Source organism: Schistocerca piceifrons, chromosome 7, assembly GCF_021461385.2.
Source record: "Schistocerca piceifrons isolate TAMUIC-IGC-003096 chromosome 7, iqSchPice1.1, whole genome shotgun sequence".
Lineage (NCBI taxonomy): Eukaryota > Metazoa > Arthropoda > Insecta > Orthoptera > Acrididae > Schistocerca > Schistocerca piceifrons.
In genome coordinates this window covers 189,970,777-189,994,597 of record NC_060144.1, presented here as the reverse complement: position 1 = coordinate 189,994,597, position 23,821 = coordinate 189,970,777, and the positions used below count along the sequence as shown (strand labels likewise).

The 23,821-nt window shown below is 40.6% G+C and overlaps 2 protein-coding genes across 2 annotated transcripts in view; one reads left to right on the top strand and one right to left on the bottom strand.

Annotated features, from left to right (window-relative positions):
* The window catches only part of LOC124804693 (protein ILRUN), a 41,771-nt gene extending 41,402 nt beyond the window's left edge, over positions 1–369 (bottom strand). Inside the window, exon 1 of the mRNA XM_047264945.1 lies at positions 49–369. Coding sequence (XP_047120901.1) covers positions 49–200 — 152 coding nt within the window. The 5' untranslated portion in view covers positions 201–369. The remainder of the gene's footprint in view (positions 1–48) is intronic.
* A 145-nt stretch (positions 370–514) lies between these two features.
* The window catches only part of LOC124805298 (forkhead box protein K1-like), a 255,255-nt gene continuing 231,948 nt past the window's right edge, over positions 515–23,821 (top strand). Inside the window, exon 1 of the mRNA XM_047265812.1 lies at positions 515–1,289. Within this exon, the coding sequence (XP_047121768.1) occupies positions 776–1,289 (514 nt within the window). The 5' untranslated portion in view covers positions 515–775. The remainder of the gene's footprint in view (positions 1,290–23,821) is intronic.

The window sequence follows — 23,821 nt, the reverse complement described above, 5'->3', positions numbered from 1 at the left end:
CATTTAGAATCCTCTGACAGCTAGTATGTCGTCCGAGGAAACACATACCAATTATTCATTTCCAAAAAGAAAACTGCTGCTGTTTCATTCAAATTTCCTATCAACGACTGTAGCTGTTTAACTAATTCATCGCGATCTGTTGTTCCCATACAGCTGAATTGCTGCAGGAGCGTTTGATCTATATCGCTGTCAACATCCATTTTCGCCGTTCATGAATTACAGATTCACCAAGTAAAGTGAACTAATTATCTTCGGAAGCACCGACCCAAACTAATCCACTCTACTGACCAAACCACCACATCAATGAATTTGCAAATCTTTTGTCGTTTAATCTCTCTGCACTCCTGGAAGGCCTCGAAACTAAATTACTCCGTGTGACGTCACGTCACGTGACCCAAGCTGTGTTGCGTAGAAAACGTCATCTGCTGCATTTTCAAGTTAGTGCAAGGCACAGACACGCGCGGAGGTGGTCGAAAATTGAATCGGGGTACGCGACGGTCATTTCTGGGCTTCTCATATACTTTGATAAGTTGAAAAATTTGCTACACATACATGGACATCGTATATTGTGAGTGCGTTTGTGAAAAGAATTTGAATATGTGCTGCTAATAGATTACTCATATTTAAAGAAAGAAAACAAAGTTACTGAATGCAACCGCTTCATATGTTTCACATAAACATTATAGATATGCTTTTAGCTGATTCAGTGAATGAATCAAAAGGATATATTTGTTTGTACTGCGTTTTCTGATATAAGCGGAGCAATTATTACACCATGGTTGAGCATTTAGGTTGGAGAAGTAAAAGAAAACTTATAGAAGACATTCACGTTCTGACGGTGAATGACATGCCAAACATCGGAGCAAAACGCACTGCATTATCTTTCGACTGTAGAGGCGTCGCCAAAAATAATGATCAAAAAACTCGTTTAGATTTAATCGTGATCGATGGAACATGGGAAGCCGGCAATACAGTATCAATTGCATCTGATATGCAAGAGATAGATTTGCAATATTTGCAAGCGGACAAAAATTGTTTCTGGATAGATAGTGATAATGTAGTAACAATTTCTGAAACTAGTCAGGTTGAGAAAGAAGAAGAAATCATCGAAACAGATGCCAATAGCTCAACTGATTCAGGAAGCGCAGCGCCGGCTGCTACCGCCGACAGAAGTCCTCAGCCTGGCGATACAGACGGTGATTTGTCGTGGCTTCTGAATTTCAATGTGAATTCGCTGTTCAATACAAATGGCTCCATTAATGGCCAATGCAATCGTCCAGCTAATAGTGGTAAGTTTCCATTAGATTAGTTCTAAAGTTGCTGTTCATTCAACAGTTGCATATAAATTGCACCGCTTTTCACGTTGGTAGCTGGTCGCTCGATTTAAAAACATGAGACGTTGTGTAGCTGCACGTATACACGTGGTAATTATAGTCCGTAGTGCACTAAAGAGCTTTGTGAAAATTAATGTAATCGCACTGTTTTATTGAGCACAGACAACGAACTGATGTCTTGATAAAACTTGAGAATCACGGATAAGAAATTGTAGTGGCATGATATAGTTTATTTTCAAACAGCTTGTGACGTTTTAACGAATTAATTGAAAAATATTATAGGGGACAGATCCGACACGAGATAAAATATGTCTGTCACAAAACTGAAATATCCTATCGAGATATATCCTCAAGGCACAAAACTATTGTGCCTTCACGATGAATAAACAGTTGTTATTCGTGTGGAAGAAGTGCGCTTATCTAGAGCTATAAATATTTTTGTTGTCTGCTTTCAAATATTCTATTCTATCTTCTCTGAGAAGCAATGAAGTATAACTTTGCTCTTTGAATATAGAAGAATGTGTTCCGTGTAGATTCACGTGTCTGTACAGAATTCTATTGGCAGGCCCAATTATCTGAACGCAAAAATAAGCGTTTGCCTGGAGGCTAAAAGTTTCTTGGCGAAAACGATTTTTCTAGAAATTATAAATTTCTTTCTTTCGTAAACGAGACTTATATTAAGCGAACTCCTTTTAATAATATTTAAATGTTAGCTGTAGACCGAATCCATTCTTTCTGTTTGCAACGAGTTTTTTTTCTAGTACGTAGTTTTCCATTGCCCACCTTACATTCCGCCCTCTCTTCGTGCTATAAGAGATTTGTTTTCCTTTTCTGTATACAGTCTTAACATTAAGACTTGAATATACAGCTCTTTTCCCTATTTTTCTGATGCGTTATATCTTGCATCAGTGTAATCTGCGTATTCATGCAATGACAACACAATCCATTTGAATCTTGAAATTACAACTTCCCTACATGTTATTTCCATTTCATTTGTTGTCTTTGGACGCGGCATCAGTAGACTCACCTACATGACGAAGTATGAGAGTGATCCCGCACCTTACAGTATTGGTAAAGTAGACCCAGTTTGCATTTCCAATATTTTCTGCTCAGTATGTACGGCAGTAACTAATCGGTATAAAAAAAAATCCTGGCTTCTAATCTCGACACCGCCAGAAGTCGGGTGACGAATGGCAACAATATCGCTAGGGCGATGTACTACGTGAAACTAGAGTTTTTAATTAGTCTTAAGGATGTCACTCCTGTATATCTTACAGACTTTACTTAGAACAAAAGAATTCATTTTCTCTCTTCGTTTCTTTCTATCATCTGTAATTTTCGTCACAGTGACTCATCTCCATTAGCTTTTATCAACTTCTGTCATGCCTAATGCAAATTCCACATCAAATGTGTATTCGTGATGTGTATTCCGCGTGTTTTGTATTTAATATCAAAAAGTGTGATTATAGACAGTTTTTTACGTCGTTTGTAGCTCTGTGTCAAATACTGAATAGGTTGCAGTGTCTTGCTTTTATAAATGGGCGGATGGCTCAGTTTATTTTCTATCTTGGAAAAGTTATAATTTAATATCAAATTCAAATGAAACCAAGTTAGATCTAAATTATTATTAACTGCAATTTATTGTTTCTAATGTAAGATGTACCAAAGAACAACATTTGCTGTTGTTTATTGGCAGAAAGTATTGTTTCTTGATGTTGGTAAACGTGGTGAGCTGCTAGCATACTGTGAGAGCACAAGTGTCATACGCGTTTCCACTTAATCAGGCGCAACTGTTTCCAAATCGAAGTTTGTGTAAGGGAACGTGATTTACTTATTGCAGGAGGTTTCAGACTGTCATATAATGAGGTACCTGCAATCAGTAATCAAAATTAACAAAAAACGACGGGAAATGCAGGCAGAATGTTCTGCCTGGCGGGAGCGCTCATAACAATCGTGAGGATTCGATAATCTCTGTTTTAATAAGAGCAGCTGCTAAGCAGAAGTACACACAGCCCAAAGGAAGAAGATTAATGTCTCTTCTGAAATCTTACACGCGTTAAGAAGTATCGGAAAATGATAGTGACATCCGGCGATTCCCGGAGTTGCTAAATCACGAGGAACTCAAATCCGTGGCAGCTGAAGGGGATTTCGTTTAGTGTTAGTAGAATAAGAAGAAGCAGTTTCGTTGACCCGTGGATTACTTTTACAAGATTATTGGACATGTCATGACATCACAGTTTAGAAAAAAAATATGCCGGTAATTCATATATGCAGGCATTTACAAGGATGGGGCAGACAGTGGCCGAGGGGTTATAGTAAGAACAATACCGGCATTTGCCTGCAGTAACTTAGAGGAACTTTGGAAAACTAACACGATATGGACAGATGGGATTACAGGCCTCCATCCTCCTCTCCCTAAATCAGGCCAGCCTGTTTAAAACAGCGCAACCTCATTCAGTGCATAGTACTGTTTACATTCTTCCAGATCAATTATTTCAGAACGTAAAAAGCTAGTGCCACACTGGCCACTGATTTCTCAGCACTAATCACCGTGTGCAGTATACGCATATTAATATTATTTCATACTGCAGTACTGCACACACCGCCATAAGGACCATGGTGACTATGACTCATTTCCATTTTGTGTACCGCAGCTTCCCGTTTGCCTCTCTGAAAAACCGAACAGAAGCCCTCCATACTAATGAGACGTGCTCCAACAGAGATTCTATACTGAATTTGCGGTTGAGTTAGCCCCTCTTCTAACTACGGTCTATCGTAGGTCCCTCGAACAAAAAGCAGTTCACAGTAGCTGGAACAGAGCTCATGTCACACCCATTTTCAAGAAGGGTTGTAGAAGTGATCCACAAAACAACCGTACAGTATCCTTGACATTGATTTATAACAGAATATTAGAACATATTCTGCGCTCGAATGTAATGAAGTATGTCGATAAGAATGACCTCCTCCGTGACAACCACCATGGGTTTCGAAAACATCGGAGCGAAACATACTCACAGTTTTCTCATATGACATACTGAAAGTTTTGTATCAAGGCAGCAGGGTAGAAGCTGAATTTCCTGCTTTCCGAAAAAAACATCTGACATTGCACCACATCTACGCTTAGTGTCAAAAGCACGATTATAGGGTCTATCAAGCGAAATCTGTGACTGGATTGAGCATTTTTTGGTAGGGAGGACGCATCAGGCTATTATGGATGAAGAGTCGGCGTCAGATGTAGAAGTAACTCCGAGTGTGCCCCAGGGAAGTGTGTTGGGGCCCTTGCTGTTCGTGTTGTATATTAACGACCTTGCGGCCAATATTAATAGTAACCTCAGACTGTATGCCCATGATGAAGTTACCTGTAATGAAGTACTTTCTGAAAGAAACTGCATAAATAGTCAGAACTTCATGAGATTTCAAAATGGTGTAAGGATTGACAACTTGCTTTAAATGTTCGGAAACATAAAACTGTGCACTTCACAAAAAGAGAACTTAGCATCCTGTGATTATAATACAAACGAGTCACAGATGGAATCGGCCAATTCATACAAATACCTGTGTGTAGCACTTTGTAGGGACGGGACAGGGAATGATCACACAGGCTTATTCGTGGGCCTGGTAGACCCTCCGTTTATTGACAGAATACTTGGGAAATGCAGTCTACACAAGAGACTGTTTATGAACCACTCTTGGGACCCATTCTAGGATATTGCTGAAGTGTGTGTGACCCGCACCGAATAGAACAGTGATTATATGAAAGTATACGGAAAAGGGCAGCACGAATTGTCACAGGTTTGTTTGACCAGTGAGAGAGTGTCACAGCGATGTTGAAGAAACTGAACTGGGAGACTTTTGAAGATGGACGTAAACTATCCCACGAAAGTCTGCATACAAAGTTCCAAGAACCTGCTTTAATTGGTAACTTAAGGAATATACTACAACCCCTATATACATACAGCGATCGTGAGGACAGGCCTTACTTAAAAGGTACCAGAAGAAGAGATGAATGGGCAAATACTAAATAAAACTTCTTGTGTGATATTCTTAGGCATACAGATTTATAACAAACTAATGTGGCCCCAGCACATGGATAAGTTAGCCAAAAATCTCGGTACCACTTACAAATCTCTCTCGCCGTTACCTGCACGCATGAATGCTAAAAATCTGTACTTAACGCGATACTGTTCCAACGGAACGATCTGTTGTGACAGAGAAGCTAAAGCAAAAGAAGTATCCGTTCGAAGCGTGCAGTAATTGTATGTATACCATAATTTCTGTCTTCTTTGCATTAATTTTCATGTTATATTTATATTTCAAGAACTTGTTCACTCATGCTAATGTATTTTGCAGCTTTTCTCGTTCTTTGCTGTGACAGTTATGTCGTCAGCAGATTTTATTGTAATTTCCACTCCATTAAACTGTATACTTTCCATACCCTCTGTATATTCCTCGACGTCTTTCTCAGTTTACATGTTGAACGGAACCCGTTACGATATACATCCCTGACGTACTGCTTTCTGCCTGTAAGCCTCTTGTATTTCACCATTTGTTTGTATGTTTTTCTCTTTGGTTTTTTATACAATTCGTATGATATTCGTATGTATCTGAAATCAGAACCAAGACTAGACATAATCTTCATCAACATGTTTAATATCACTATCATAAGAACAAATACAGCTATTGCTTTGTCAGTTGTACACAGTCAAGTGTCTGTGAGTTGTCAAATACGCAAAAGCAATACTTTAAAGGCCATATTGCTGCAGTTTGAGTACGAGTAACAAAGAATACGTGATCACGATTGTATTAACATAGTGTAAGTAAGAGCAGTTCCTCCTTGCTCGTCGCCTTCAGAACATAGCACTTATTTATGAAGTCATCATTATCCCCGTCATAGATTAGCCCAGTGGTTCTCAGACTTTATCGGTGGCGTAAATCTTTTGCCGTACTAAATATTTTATGGATCCATAAAACATGCAAAACCTGGTTTCATGTTCGTACTTTAATTACAATCGTTTAATGAAAATCATACAAAAGTGGGTATATTAATTATACACTACTGACTTCTACAATAATATATAAGACAACACACAATGATAGAATACACAGGATATCACTGTTTTGATTTCGCTGTAAACTGATAAAGTTGTTTCCATTTAATGGGAGATATGAAGCTGTTTTTCATTTTTGACCAAATGGCTAATGTCAAACTTGATAGAGAGTTGAAGACACATGTCAAGTTCAGCATCTAGTCTGTTGCGGCATTTTCTCTTTGTAACTGCAAATGCTGAGAATCCCGTTTCACAAAAGCAGAAGTTGTTGAGGACGAGAGAAAACCAGTCGGAACCTGTGTGGAACTTGCACCAAAAATCAACAAGTGACATTGTTTTGAACAATGATTCCATGCTTGAATCTGAAGGCATTTCGAAAAAGGATTTATAGTCTTCTGCAAATTCGGACAAATGGGTTTTGAACCCATGAATTCATTTTCAGTTTTTTTTATTCTGCTCTTCAGGAAAATACGTCTCAAAAGATGCGCGCATACCATGTAGACAATGGACAAATTGTTCGAGTATTTAATTTGGTAATTCTATTCTTTCATCGACGAATATATTCAGTGTTTAAAAGCTTTCTAGTTTCTAGTACAAACAATCCAAAAATCTAATTTGAAGGCAGTTATTTTGTTATTAGTATTGAAAACTATAGTTTATTTCTTTGTAAAAGATAGGTATAATTCATTAATTTTTCCAAATATATCTGCCAAAAACGCTAGTCTGAACAACCAAGTCACATCCCTCAAACAGTTTTTTTTATTTAAAAGAAATTTCAATAATAAAAGCCTGTAATCCAGGCCTTAGTTCAAATAATTTTGTTAAGGTCTTACACTGAGATAACCCTCTAACATCGGCGTGGAGCAGTGGTGTTTTATGTCTGTTCCCATAATCTCCACAGAATAGTGAAAAAATAAAACTGGCACTTAACAGGCCTCGCTTTAAAGTAATTGATTATTTTTACTGCTTCACCATGAATGAATAAATTTTAGATTTGGTGTCATCTTCTTTATTGGGAGTGCTTGTCTATGCAGCTACAGTGCCTGGGCACCTTACTTTTCGTTAGTGATACTGCTGCTGTTTCACCAGTCATTGCCTTGGCCACGTCTGTGCAAGTGTCGAGACAACCGTTCCAATTCAGAAGGTTTATTTGGAAACAAATTGTGAATCGTGTTAAACATTTCTTTTCCGGTAGTGTTAGTTGGCAGCGATGTGTACGTAAGGAAGCCTTCTTCGAGGGAATTTTTATATTGATATCGTACAGTCAATGAACAAGATGGCCAGTCCATCAACATTAACTGACTCATCCATTTGCAAGACGAATTTGTTGTGTCAGTTAGTTTCGTGTTCCATGGGTTATTTTACATGATAAATCCTAATGATGTAGAACGAGTTTTTTACATTCACATCGAAAATTAATTTGTACATATGATTACTTGCTGAATATTTCTAAGGATGTTTTGTCTTTTGCTTTTTTTTATTTTTAAGAAAAGAGATATACAGATGTGAGTTAGTAATTCCTACCAACCACCTATTACACATCATAATAACACAAATTCTTCTACGGAATAGGAGTTGTCAAGGAGAAACTTTTTCAGTTTGTTTTTAAATTTTAATTTGCTGTCAGTCAGACATTTTGTATTACTGCGTAAGCGTTCAAAATTTTTTGTTACAGCTTTGTGCGCCCTTTTATGTACCAAAGACAGCTTTAACGTGGAGTTATGAATGTCACTTTTCCTTATGGTACTGTAACTATATACATCATTGTTGCTTTTGAACTGTAGTGGATTATTTACAACAAACACCATGAGGAAATAAATGTACTGTGACGTACTAGTCAGAATGCCCACTTACTTAAACACACGTCTACAAGTTGATAGCGGGTGAGCACCACATGTTATTTTTACAGCACGTTTTTGCGCAACAAAGACTTTCTTATTGTTGTTGTGGTCTTCAGTCCTGAGACTGGTTTGGCGCAGCTCTCCATGCTACTCTATCCTGTGCAAGCCTCTTCATCTCCGAACAACTACTGCAATCTACATCCTTCTGAATCTGCTTGGTGTATTCATCTCTTGGTCTCCCTCTACGATTTTTACCCTCCACGCTACCCTCCAATACTGAGTTCGTGATCCTTTGATGCCTCACAACATGTCCTACCAACCGATCCCTTCTTCTAGTCAAGTTGTGCCACAAACTTCTCTTCTCCCCAATTCTATTCAATACCTCCTCATTTGTTATGTGGTCTACCCATCTAATCTTCAGCATTCTACTGTAGCACCACATTTCAAAAGCTTCTATTCTCTTCTTGTCCAAACTATTTATCGTCCACGTTTCATTTCCATACATGGCCACATTCCATACAAATACTTTCAGAAACGACTTCCTGACACTTAAATCTATACTCGATGTTAACAAATTTCTCTTCTTCAGCAACGCTTACCTTGCCATTGACGGTCTACATTTTATATCCTCTGTACTTCGACCATCGTCAGTTATTTTGCCCCCCAAATAGCCTAACTCCTTTACTACTTTAAGTGTCTCATTTCCTAATCTAATTCCCTCAGCATCACCCGAGTTAACTCGACTACATTCCATTATCCTCGTTTTGCTTTTGTTGATGTTCATCTTATATCCTCCTTTCAAGACACTGTCCATTCCGATCAACTGCTCTTCCAAGTCCTTTGCTGTCTCTGACAGAATTACAGTGTCATTAGCAAACCTTAAAGCTTTTATTTCTTCACCATGGATTTTAATACCTACTCCGAATTTTTCTTTCGTTTCCTTTATTTCTTGCTCAATATACAGATTGAATAACATCGGGGAAAGGCTACAACCCTGTCTCACTCCCTTCCCAACCACTGCTTCCCTTTCATGTCCCTCGACTCTTATAACTGCCATCCGCTTTCTGTACAAATTGTAAACAGCCTTTCGCTCCCTGTAACGTAGGTTTGCCTTTCCTTAATCTAGCTTCTAAGATAAGTCGTAGGCTCAGTATTGCCTCACGTGTTCCAATATTTCTACGGAATCCAAACTGATCTTCACAGAGGTCAGTTTCTACCAGTTTTTCCATTCGTCTGTAAAGAATTCGCGTTAGTATTCTGCAGCCGTCACTTATTAATCTGATAGTTCGGTAATTTTCACAACTGTCAACACCTGCTTTCTTTGGGATTGGAATTATTATATTCTTCTTGAAATCTGAGGGTATTTCGGCTGTCTCATACATTTTGCTCACCAGCTGGTAGAGTTTTGTCAGGACTGGTTTTCTTTCGTCTTAGGTCTTTTAGTGCTCTGTCAAACTCTTCACGCAGTATCATATCTCACATTTCATCTTCATCTACATCCTCTTCCATTTCCATAATATTGTCCTCAAGTACATCGCCCTTATATAGACCCTCTATATGCTCCTTCCACCTTTCTGCTTTCCCTTCTTTGCTTCGAACTGGGTTTCCACCTGAGCTCTTGATGTTCATACAAGTGGTTCTCTTTTCTCCAAAGGTCTCTTTAATTTTCCTGTAGGCAGTATCTATCTTACCCCTAGTGAGATAAGCCTCTACATCCTTACATTTGCCCTCTAGCCATCCCTGCTTAGCCATTTTGCACTTCCTGTCGATCTCATTTTTGAGACGTTTGTATTCCTTTTTGCCTGCTTCATTTACTGCATTTTTATACTTTCTCCTTTCATCAATTAAATTCAATATCTCTTCTGTTACCCAAGGATTTCTACTAGCCCTCGTCTTTTTACCTACTTGATCCTCTACTGCCTTCACTACTCCGTCCCTCAAAGCTACCCATTCTTCTTCTACTGTATTTCTTTCCCCCATTCTTGTCAGTTGTTCCCTCATGGTATCCCTGAAACTCTATACAACCTCTGGTTCTTTCAGTTTATCCAGGTCCCATCTTCTTAATTTCCCACCCTTTTGCAGTTTCTTCAGTTTTAATCTACAGTTCATAACCAATAGATTGTGGTCAGAGTCCACATCTGCCCCTGGAATGTCTTACAATTTAAAACCTGGTTCCTAAGTCTCTGTCTTACCATTATATAATCTATCTGAAACCTATCAGTATCTCCAGGCTTATTCCATGTATACAACCTTCTTTTATGATTCTTGAACCAAGTGTTAGATATGATTAAGTTACGCTCTATGCAAAATTCTACCAGGCGGCTTCCTCTTTCATTTCGTACCCCCAACCCATATTCACCTACTACGTTTCCTTGTCTTCCTTTTCCTACTATCGAATTCCAGTCACCCATGACTATTAAATTTTCGTATCCCTTCTTCCCTTAAGACTTCCTTAAAGGCGAGTTACTCCAGAACATATGACATTATTGAATGAAAATGTGTAAAGTATGCCAACTTACTGATTAGTCTCTCACCAAGATTTGCAATGATTCTAAATGCAAATGTGGCTCATCTAAATTGTTTTAGGAGTTACAAAATGTGCTTTTTCCAGTTTAAATTCTCATCGATATGGACACCTAAGAATTTTGAAGTTTCCACCCTATTTACTATTTCCTCGCCATGTGTTACGCTTATCATACGTGTAGTACCCCGAGATGTGCAGAATTGAATGTGATGTGTCGTTTTTGAAACTGAGGGTGAGACAATTCACAGAAAACCAGTTAATGATACTTCTGAGAACTGTGCTTACTATTTCTTCTGATTCTGTATGTATGCTTCGACTGATTACAATACTAGTGTCATATGCAAAAAGAACTAATTCTGTTTGTTGTATATTAGAAGGAAGATGGCTTACATGTGTGAGGAACAATAGTAAACCTAAGATAGAGCCTTAGAGAGCACCATACATGATTTCTCTTCAGTCAGAATTATGTCCCCGGACTATGTTGGTTGAGTTACTGAGTAAAACTTTCTGCATTCTTTTGGTTAGGTATGACATCATCCATTGGTTGGCTATACCCTAAATCCCATAAATCTTAAATTTATCTGGGAGAATGCTGTGATTCATAGAGTCAAATATCTTAGATAGGTTGCAAAAAATATCATCCAGCACTGTTTTATTATTTAATGCGTGTGTTGAAGGCTACCAACTAGTTCTTCTTTGATGTAGTCTGTGAGATTGTTAATTCGACACGAAACAGTGTCATTTGAAAGTGGCACTGTATAAAGATGCTTTGCAGGTTTTTCATCGAACATACGTCATATTATGTATGCCACACGTTGTTTCATTTAATTCCCAGCGATAGTGTGCGCTTCGACCACTTGCGCATTGCAGTAGCTGACCGAATATGATGCCTCCATGGGGTTTCCATTCAGCGTTCGGGTTGCATACTTCACAGTTTTTAGACTTCTTAGTAATTGTTCTTTGTTACATATAAAAAATTCTTCATTCTTGTCTTTGGAATGTCGCTGTATCTTAGCAGGTACCATGGAACTACTCCGAAGTAGCTTGCTACATAATACGCAGAGAGGTGAGCCGTTAGAATCAACAAATCCGAGATTGACTTAATATTCGTCATACATTCATTTTTTCGTCATTACTGAGTCGTTAGACATATTTCTGCTTGAAACCCGCTGCCTGAATTCGTTATATCACCTTCCTGAATCCCGTAGTCTCGATCGGTAATCTTTGAGACTGATGCTGCATCTTCGGGCAAACCACCTTTGAACTTCCATTGCAAGATACTGTTGCAACAGCTCCATTCTATCTCTTAAAATCAACAGTTTAATTCTACAATACGAGAAATATACACTGAAGCGCCAAAGAAACTGGTATAGGCATGCGTATTCACATATAGAGATAAGTAGACAGGCAGAATTCGGCGCTGCGGTCGGCAACTCCTATATAAGACAAAAAAATGTTTGTCGCAGTTGTTAGATCAACTGCTACTGCCGCTACAATGGCAGGTTATCAAGATTTAAGTGAGCTTGTTATAGACGGCGCACGAGCTATAGGACACAGCATCTCCGAGGTAGCGATGAAGTGGAGATTTTTCCGTACGATCATTTCATAAATCTACCGTGCATATCAGGAATCTGGTAAAACATCAAATCTCCGACATCGCTGCGGCCGGAAAAAGATCCTGCAAGAACGGGACCAACGACGACTGAAGAGAATCGTTCAACGTGACAGCAGTGCAACCCTTCCGCAAATTGCTGCAGATTTTAATGCTGGGCCATCAACAAGTGTCAGCGTGAGAACCATCAACGAAGCATCATCGATATGGGCTTTCGGAGCCGAAGGCCCACTCTTGTGCCCTTGATGACTCCACGACACAAAGCTTTACAAAAATGGTTCAAATGGCTCTGAGCGCTATGGGACTTAACGTCTGAGGTCATCAGTCCCCTAGAACTTAGAACTACTCAAACCTAATTAACCAAAGGACATCACACACATCCACGCCCGAGGCGGGATTCGAACCAGCGATCGTAGCGGTCGCACGGTTCCAGACTGTAGCGCCTAGAACCGCTCGGCCACTTCAGCCGGCTAAAGCTTTACACCTCACCTGGGCCCGTCGACACCGACATTGGACTGTTGATGACTAGAAATATGTTGTCTGGTTGTACGAGTCTCGTTTCAAATTGCATCGAGCGGATGGATGTGTACGGGTATGGAGATAACCTCATGACTCTATGGACCCAGCATGTCAGCAGGGGACTGCTCAAACTGGTGGAGGCTCTGTAATGGTGTGGGTCGTGTGCAGTTGGAGTGATATGGGACCCCTGATACGTCTGGATACGACTATGACACGGACGTAAGCACCATGCCTAATCACCTGCATCCATTCATGTCCATTGTGCATTCCGACGGACTTGGGCAATTCCAGCAGGACAATGCGACACCCCGCACGTCCAGAATTGCTACAGAACGGCTCCAGGAACACTACTCTCAGTTTAAACACTTCTACTGTCCACCAAACTCTCCAGATATGAACATTACTGGGATGCCTTACAACGTGCTGTTCAGAAGAGATCTCCACCCTTTCGTACTCTTACGGATTTATGGACGGCCCTGCAGGATTCATTGTGTCAGTTTCCTCCGGCACTACTTCAGACATTAGTCGAGTACATGCCACGTCGTTTTGTGGCGCTTCTGCATGTTCGCGGGGGCTCTGCACGTAATTAGACAGGGTACCATTTTCTTTCGCTCTTCCGTGTAGTATAATATCGCCACAAGGTATTGAATTTTACAACTGTGGTCAGTAAAAAAGACGAACAAATGTACTGTAGTACGAGAGAGGTGTTCGGATTCGCAAGGGAGAATTTGACTGCGTTTTGCCATCGCAACGTCAAGTAGGAAGCATAGATAGGGAAGCGACGAAATCCTTCGAGGAGGTTCAAGGTGTTTGTGGATGGAGGGAGATGGAGAGAGCGTAGTGGAATGTTCGTGGAATATGTAGTTGAGGCAGCGAGAGAGAGGGGGAAGGCGTTGGCTTGGCCGCTGTTTGTGTGTATGTGTGATTGTGTGATGTCCTTAGGTTAGTTAGGTTTAAGTAATTCTAAGTTCTAGGGGACTGATGACCATAGATGTTAAGTCCCATAGTGCTCAGAGCCATTTGAAACATTTGTGTGTGTGTGTGGGGGGGGGGGGGGGGGGGGTTGTGTAGTCATACAAGCGAAATTCTTTTGTTTGTGGTTTCTGATCAAAGCATTATTGTAGATTTATTATGCTGCTTTTTGCCTCATTTTCAGCTCTTACGCACTAAAATGACTTTTATAAAACCAACGTTGATATGTTATTTATAAGAGTTGTTTTTTCTCATTGAGTGACAAAGACTTGACGTGATTTATTCTTTAGGTTGATATTTTGACAGAGCCCTCGCAGAGGTCTTGCGGAGCCCCAGGGCTTCGCAGAGCACCCTCTTCCGGTCTAATGGTCCACGTTTTCCTTAATAACGCAGCACTTATTGTTCTCCCTGGTTGGTATGAAAAATCCAAATTTCACATAACATTACATTACACTACATTAGATCAGTCGTACTCTGTGCATCCCTCTGGTCCCTAGTTCGATTTCTTGTCGGCTTGGGGATTTCCTCTGCCCGGGGACTTGGTGTTTGTGTTGTCCTCATCATTTCATCGTCATTATCATCATCATCATTCGTGACAGTTACTAGATTGGATTGAGTTAAAAAAACTGGACTGTGTAAAAATTGGGACGACCGCGCAGTTGAGCGCCCCACAAAGCAAGCGTCATCATCATCTGTGCATCCCATGGAGTGGGGTGTCTGGGATGTGGAAAATATTCAAAGATGGTCATTTAAGGATAGTGTAATGAAATGACATTACAAAAGCTTACTGCATTTCAGTGCTACTGTTGATAAGAAAATTCTATCACTTGAAAGTAAGATGCCAGCATTTAAAAAAGATAACAAAATAAACTGAAACATCGATTTTAAGAATTCTGTGAAGATATTCTTCAGTGGAAGTAGAAGAAGTTTCCCAAGAGAAAGTTCTTTAATTTAGTGATGTATCTATAGTAAAAATGTAATAATTTAAGAATCTTTTAAAAAATTTTGAATTGTATGTTCTGATCCTGTTAAAATTTAACGTTAATCCATCTGCCCTGAACCTTCTGTTGATTTCGTGAGTCGTCTTTTCAGTAAGTACTATGTTTTATTCCTATACTAGTATCATCTAAAAGAAGGACAAACTTTGCGTCTTCTGAATTTTCAAGTCGGAAGATGGTCTTTCATTTGTAAAGTATGTTGATGCCATCGCTTTTCATTTTCTTCAGATTTGTCATTCACAGCAGATATAGCTGAAATTTTTGTCTGGTGTGTCATTTCTGGTACTCTCCTGTCTCTCGTTTCCGTTAAGAAATTTCCTTCCAGCCTGCTGGAAGCTAATTTTAAACGCGCCTTTTTTATCATAACATGATACATTACAAAGGCGTTTTTGTGCCCAAAGTTTTAAACATTTTCATCTATGTCTTTTTAATAAGATGTCCTAGAGTTCTTGTAATCGTACCATGTACTCCTGGTTAATTAGCTAGTTTGTTTTTAACCTCTTTCAGTAATGGTGCGACATCGAATCTAATGAACTCAAAACACGTTACTACTTGCAGCATAGTATTACCCAGTCATATTTACGATTTCCGGTATATCTAAGACGCCTCGTCCTACAATCTGAGACATGTAGTGGCGAACCTCCATCGAACTCGACAAACTAAGCATAGTTAAGACCATAGTTTCGTTTTGAACATCCTTCTGCGCCCTTCGGAAAATGTTTGTTGTACTATGCAGACTATGGAATCGATACACAAAATTCACCCTTAGTTTACTTCTGTGGCACGAAAACTCAAGCCAGTTGGTTTATGTTTCCCTTCTAACTGTGGTACTTAAGCACACCGGACAAAAAATTTAATCATCTACTTCACTAGTCTGTATAATGCCATCAAATCAGAGCTCACTCGTTTCTTCAGATACACAATCTGATAAAAAGCATCTGGAAACCTGTTACTGGGCATTAAAACGGTGTGTGTCCACCTGTCGCCCTTATGACAGCTTGAATTCTGCTGGGAGTACTTTTACTGAGGAGTGTGAATGTCTTTCTCAGGAGCCGAAACCAGAGAAGGTAGTGCTGTTGGACGCTGGAGCCTGGAGCGAAATCGACTACATAACTTATCACAAAGATGTTCCATTAGCTTCAGGTCGGCACTCTGGAAAGCCCGTTCTCTTCCAGGAATGTTATTTTACACAAACCACTGTATCACAGATACTGCTTTGCCACAGGGTGCATTGTCCTGGTGATACAATCATTACATTACATTTATCCTTTTCCATGGACCCCTTGGAGAGGAGTCTCTGGGATGTGGAAAGGGTCAAAGCTTTTTTTTAATCTTAGATACACGGAAATTGTACAATTCTAATGCAGACAAAAAAATGGTTCAAATGGCTCTGAGCACTATGCGACTTAACTTCTGAGGTCATCAGTCGCCTAGAACTTAAACCTAACTAACCTAAGGACATTACACACATCCATGCCCGAGGCAGGATTCGAACCTCAGACCGTAGCGGTCGCTCGGTACCAGACTGTAGCGCCTAGAACCACACGACCACTCCGGCCGGCTAATGCAGACAGAGTTATGAGCTATAATCCTTGTCAAGATATTTATCGATTGAGCAGAAGGAGTTGGCCAACAGGAAGTTCTTTTATTCACTCCGAAACCGATCTTTATCATTTACAAGACATTTGATATGTTCCGGTAAGTTACTGGCTATATGAGTACCCATGTATTTGACTCCTTTTTGTAGTAATGTTAAGCTTTTATAGTCCTTAAACAGATTGTTTTTGGTTCTGGTATTGTGTAAAAAGAGACATGTTGGAAATGACAAAGGACATATGTACTGACAAGGGAACCTCCCCATCGCAACCCCCTCAGATTTAGTTATAAGTTGGCACAGTGGATAGACCTTGAAAAACTGAACACAGATCAATCGAGAAAACAGGAAGAAGTTGTGTGGAACTATGAAAAAAATAAGCAAACTACACAAACTGAGTAGTCGATGTGCAAGATAGGCAACATCAAGGGACTGTGAACCCAGAAGCGCCGTGGCCCCGTGGTTAGCGTGAGCAGCTGCGGAACAAGAGGTCCTTGGTTCAAGTCTTCCCTCTCGTGAAATGTTTAATTTTCTATTTTCAGACAATTATTATCTGACATACTCTTACGTTTTCATCACTTTTTTGGGAGTGATTATCACATCCACAAGAAAACCTAAATCGGGCAAGGTAGAAGAATCTTTTTACCCATTCGCCAAGTGTACAAGTTAGGTGGGTCGACAACATATTCCTGTCATGTGACGCACATGCCGTCACCAGTGTCATATAGAATATATCAGACGTGTTTACCTGTGGAGGAATCGGTTGACCTATGACCTTGCGATCAAATGTTTTCGGTTCCCATTGGAGAAGCGCGTCCTTTCATCTACTAATCGCACGGTTTTGCGGTGCGGTCGCAAAACACAGACACTAAACTTATTACAGTGAACAGAGACGTCAATGAACGAACAGACAGATCATAACTTTGCGAACATAAAAAAAAGTAAACTGAGGGAAGACTTGAACCAAGGACCTCTCTCTCCGCAGCTGCTCACGCTAACCAAGGGTTAGTTGCCTATCTTGCGCATGGACTACTCAGTTTGTATATTTTGCTTATTTTTTTTTTAGTTCCGCACAACTTCTTCCTGTTTTCTCGATTGATCTGTGTTCAGTTTTTCAAGGCCTATCCACTGTGCCAACTTATAACTAAATCTGAGGGGGATGCGATGGGGAGGTTCCCTTGTGAGAAGTAGTGGTTAGAATACAAAGTTTCTTAAAGAGGTCTCTGCATGATGATCTAGGACTGACACCAGATATAATTCTAATGACTAGTTTCTGAATTTTGAAAATGTTCTCTTTGTGAGAATAGTTTCCCAAAAGATGATTCCATAACTCATTAGTGAATGGAAGTAGGCCGAATAAACTAACTTCTTCATTTTTAAATCACCTGTTTCTGCTATCATGCGTACTGCTAATCTAGCTGGACTAAGGCGTTTCATAAGTATAGAGTGTGAGTTTTCCAATTTAGGTTGTGGTCAATTTGTAGCCCTAAAAATTTGACCCTGTCTACAGCTTTAATTTCATTGTTTGAATACATTATAGCGTCAGGTATTCTTTGTGAAGTACTAAACTGTATGTACTGGGTCTTGTCAAAATTCAGTGACAATCCATTTGCTGTGACCCACCCATTGATACTTACAAATATTTCATTAGCTGATTGCTCAGTGAGATCACGGGTACTGTTTTTTATACCAATACTTGTATTATCTGCAAATAAGACAAAATTTGCATTTTGTGACACTGCTTATGGAAGGTCATTTATATACACTCCTGGAAATGGAAAAAAGAACACATTGACACCGGTGTGTCAGACCCACCATACTTGCTCCGGACACTGCGAGAGGGCTGTACAAGCAATGATCACACGCACGGCACAGCGGACACACCAGGAACCACGGTGTTGGCCGTCGAATGGCGCTAGCTGCGCAGCATTTGTGCACCGCCGCCATCAGTGTCAGCCAGTTTGCCGTGGCATACGGAGCTCCATTGCAGTCTTGCAAGAATGAATAGTGTAGGTGCAAATTTTCTGAATATCAGAAATAAAGGTGATTCTCTGTAGTGGAATTCGAACCTTTTTTTGGGAATTTTTATTTATTTATTTATTTTTATTTACTGTTTTTAATATATTCTTAATTTGGTTTTACTTTATACCACAACAAAAATAAATGTACCTAGCATCGCATCGCGCTCTGAGTAAACAAAACAATATCTCGGCACGTTCCTACACCGAGGTAATGTATATGGGGAAAACGAGAAAAAAAAAGTGCTGCGTACAAGATGCAGAAGGGTGTGTCGCTACTCTCCTTACGCTTCATCATCCAGGTACGACTTTACGTATGGCGTATGTTATTCCACCGAGAAGGCGGGAAACGCTAAACATGTGACCACAATGACTTCTCACGGTCGGCACCTTCGCACAGGTACATCAGTTACATAACAGACGCGTAAGACTTCTCTTGCGATTTTCTCGCAATTGCACGTTATGTTGTTTTCAAGGTCTACTAAATGTGTACAAAGTCTGAAGTAAATCCGTGATCCCAATGTCGTGTCCTCTCCCTGTCAGTACCACACCTATGCGTACTATCAAATGTACTATCGTATGGGGTTTCAAACGAAATTTGTGACTGGACTGAGGAGTTTGTGTTAGGGAGGATGCAGTATCTTATCTTGGATGGAGAGTCATTGTCCCCAGAGGGGAGTCTGTTGGGTCCCTTGCTGCTGGTGTTGTATATAATGACCTTGCAGAAAATGATAATAGTAACCTCAGGCTTTTTGCAGATGATGCACTTATTTGCAACGAAGTACAGTCTAAACAAAGTTGTACAAATATTCAGTGAGATCTTGATAAGATTTCAAAATGGTGCAAAGATTGGCAACTTGTTTTAAATCTTCAGAAATGTAAAATTGAGAACTTCACAAAACGAAGAAATATGGTATCCCACGAATATAGTATTAGTGAGTCATACAACTACCTGGGTGTAACACTTTAAGAGACATGAAATGGAACGATCACATAGACTCGGTCGTGGGTAAAACAGATAGCATACTTCGGTTTATTGGTAAAATATTAGGGAAAAACAATCTGTGTACAAAGTAGGTTGCTTTCAAAACAGTCGTGCGACCCTTTCTAGAATACTGCTAAAGTGTATGGGACCCATACCAGTTATGAATAACATAGGATATTGAATTAATACAGAGAAGGGCAGCACGAATGATCACTTATTTGTTTGGTCCGCGGGTGAGTCTCACAGAGATGTTGAAAGAATTGAACTGGCAGACTCTTGAAGATAGAAACTATCCCGGGAAAGTTTTAACACAGTTTTGAGAATCACCATTAAATGATGACTCTAGAAATACACTACAACCTCCTACACATCTCCCTGATAGGAATCTTGAGGACAAGATTAGATTAATTACAGCACGCAAAGAGCATTTAAACAATCCTTGTTCCCACGCTCCGTACGTAAATGGAACGGGAAAAAGCCCTAACACCTGGTTCAGTTGTACATACACTCTGTCATTTCATGGACTTCACAGTGGTTCGTTGAGTATAGATATTGATGTAGATGGTCATGGGCAAGTCCAGTCGCGATAGCTCCTTTGTATCCTTCTCTTACATCTTCCAGTCGACCCTTCTAACTGCGCTGATTCCATTCAGCCAACTGGCATATATACAGGGTGGTCCATTGATAGTGACCGGACCAAATATCTCACGAAATAAGCATCAAACGAAAAAACTACAAAGAACGAAACTCGTCTAGCTTGAAGGGGGAAATCAGATGGCGCTATGGTTGGCTCGCTAGATCGCGCTGCCATAGGTCAAACGGATATCAACTGCGTTTTTTTAAAATAGGGACCCTCATTTTTACTACATATTCGTGTAGTACGTAATATGAATGTTTTAGCTGGACCACTTTTTTTCGCTTTGGTGCTGTAATAGTCACAAACGTATAAGTACGTGGTATCACGTAACTTTCCGCCAGTGCGAACGGTATTTGCTTCGTGATACATTACCCGTGTTAAAATGGACCGTTTACCAATTGCGGAAAAGGTCGATATAGTGTTTATGTATGGCTGTTGAGATCAAAATACCCAACGGGCGTGTGCTATGTATGCTGCTCGGTATCCTGGACGACATCATCCAAGTGTCTAAGGACCGTTCGCCGGATATTACGTTATTTAAGGAAACAGTAGGTGTTCAGGCACATGTGAAACGTCAACCACGACCTGCAACAAATGCCCGGCCGCTGTGGCCGAGCGGTTCTAGGCGCTTCAGTCTGGAATCGCGCGACCGCTACGGTCGCAGGTTCGAATCCTGCCCCGGGAATGGATGTGTGTGATGTCCTTAGTTTAGTTAGGTTTAAGTAGTTCTAATGGCCGTTGTGCGGCCATAATCACATCGGAAGACTTTTCACCTGAACCACCTGAGTACAAATGACAGCTCCTCCAATGCATTGCACTTTTATATCTTGTGTACGCGATATCACCGTCATCTGTATATGTGCATATCGCTATCTAATGGCTTTTGTCCCCTCAGTGTACATGCGTAGTGTCTATTCTTTCAGACATGTCCGAAAGCTCAGACACCATTCTTGATCCGTGGCTGTACAAATACATCATAAAGTGAAATAAGTGCTAACATTGTCCACAACTGAAACGAATTCAATTGATATATACAAGGTGAGTCACCTAACGTTACCGCTGGATATATTTCGTAAACCACATCAAATACTGACTAACCGATTCTTCAGACCGAACGTGAGGAGAGGGGCTAGTGTAATTGTTTAATACAAACCATACAAAAATGCACGGAAGTCTGTTTTTTAACACAAACCTACGTTTTTTTAAATGGAACCACGTTAGTTTTGTTAGCACATCTGAACATATAAACAAATACGTAATCAGTGCCGTTTGTTGCATTGTAAAATGTTAATTACATCCGGAGATATAGTAACCTAAAGTTGACGCTTGAAACCTCCGACGTTCAGTTGCGTGTTGTAACAAACACAGGCCACGGGCGTTTCATAGGACGTGGAGGACGCATAAATTGGCCAGCCCGTTCTCCTGACCTTACACCTCTGGACTTCTTTCTGTGGGGTACGTTAAAGGAGAATGTGTACCGTGATGTGTCTACAACCCCAGAGGATATGAAACAACGTATTGTGGCAGCCTGCGGCGACATTACACCAGATGTACTGCGGCGTGTACGACATTCATTACGCCAGAGATTGCAATTGTGTGCAGCAAATGATGGCCACCACATTGAACATCTATTGGCCTGACATGTCGGGACACACTCTATTCCACTCCGTAATTGAAAACGGAAACCACGTGTGTACGTGTACCTCATCCCTCATGGTAATGTACATGTGCGTCAGTGAAAAAGACCAATAGAAAGGTGTTAGCATGTGGACGTAATGTGCTGTTCCAGTCTCTTCTGTGCCTAAGGTCCATCACCGTTCCCTTTGGATCCCTACGTAATTCGGTGCTCTCCGATACACACGATCGAACAGCGGAGGAGTGGTACTCAATCGTCAACTTTAGGTTACAATATCTCCGGACGTAATTAACATTTTACAATGCAACAAACGGCACTGATTACGTATTTGTTTATATGTTCAGATGTGCTAACAAAACTAACGGGGTTCCATTTAAAAAAACGTAGGTTTGTGTTAAAAAACATACTTCCGTGCATTTTTTTATGGTTCGTATTAACCAATTACACTAGCCCCTCTCCTCACGTTCGGTCTGTGGAATCGATTCGTCAGTATTTGATGTGGTTTACGAAATATATCCAGCGGTAATGTTAGCTGACTCACCCTGTATATCCGAAAGAACAGATACCATCTTCATATATATAGTTAAGGCTCACCGGCCATTTGACCATCTTCTTCTGTGCGGATGCACAAACAGTGCCCGAACTCTTACGGGAATTGGCAATAATCCGCGAGTAATGAGTATAATGGGCAGGGACACAATGAATATAGTGCGAGGACAATACGTTGGGAATGTGGGTCTCACGGGGGGCATGCCAGAGATCAGTCCCTGTGGTCGCACTATCCTCTGTGTTCTCGGTGGCTCAGATGGATAGAATGCCTGCCATGCAAGCAGGAGATCCCAGGTTCGAGTCCCGGTCGGGCACACATTTTCAACTGTCCCTATTGACGTATATCAACGCCTGTATGCATCTAGGGGTATTCATTTCATTGTAATTCAATTGCTAGAAGTGAAAATTTGTGCCAGACTGGGACTCGAAGCCGGATTTCCCACTCCCACTCTACACTAGCGGTCGCCTTAACCACTTCAGCTGTGCAAGTACACTTTCCCTCCGATCCAAATTCTATCTTGCCGCACACTACTTACTAATCGCTAGCTGTCCATCATACACATTGCTCGCCGCATCACGCTAGATCCCCACAAGAGTTCAGGAGAAAAAAAAAAAAAAAAAGTGGCTCTAAGCATTATAGGACTTAACATCTGAAGTCATCAGTCCCCTAGACATAGAACTACTTAGAACTACTTAAACCAACTAACCTTAGGACATCACACATCACACACATCCATGCCCGAGGCAGGATTCGAACCTTCGACCATAGCAGCCACGTGGTTCCGGACTGAAGCGCCTAGAGCCCCTCGGCCGGCAGAAAAAAATACGCTTGGTGTCTGTTCTTTCGGACAAAGCCGAAGCCGTTAAGGCAACCGCTCAATTAAAGCGGGAATCCGGGTTCGATTCCCGGACAGGCACAAGTTTTTACTAGTCACCACTGAATTAATTTCAGTGCCCATTTGTGGCCAATGTCAGTATTTATTTCATTTCACCAAACGTTGTGCAAGCCTCTTCATGCTTGCGTAACTACCGCAACCTGCTTCCATTTGAACCTTTTAATTGTGCTCTAACCTTGATCTCCCTCCATTAGCATTACGAAAGTGACGATTCCCTGTTGCCTCAGGACATGTCCTAACAGTCTATCCCTTCTCTTCAGTATCATAAATTTCTTTTCATCATACCGATTCGGTTTGTACTTCCGCGTCATTTATACGATCTACTCAATCCAATCTTCAGTGCTCTTCTGTAGCACCGCATTTCAAATGTGTCTCGCCTCTTCTTGCCTGTATTGTTTATCGTGAACGTTTCACCTCTGTATGATACTGTAATCCAGACAAATACCTTCAGAAAAAACTTCCTAATACTACAATTTATACTGGACTAGCTGCAGTGCCCGGCGTCGCCCGGGATGTTTAATATGCTCATAGCGAATACAAGCCGCATGGAACACTGCAATTGCTTTAAACCGAAGACCACATCTGAATCACTGGGTGTGAACTTCGTTACCACAAATGTGTCTCTATTAACGGCAGATATCTCTTTCAGCTTGGGCTA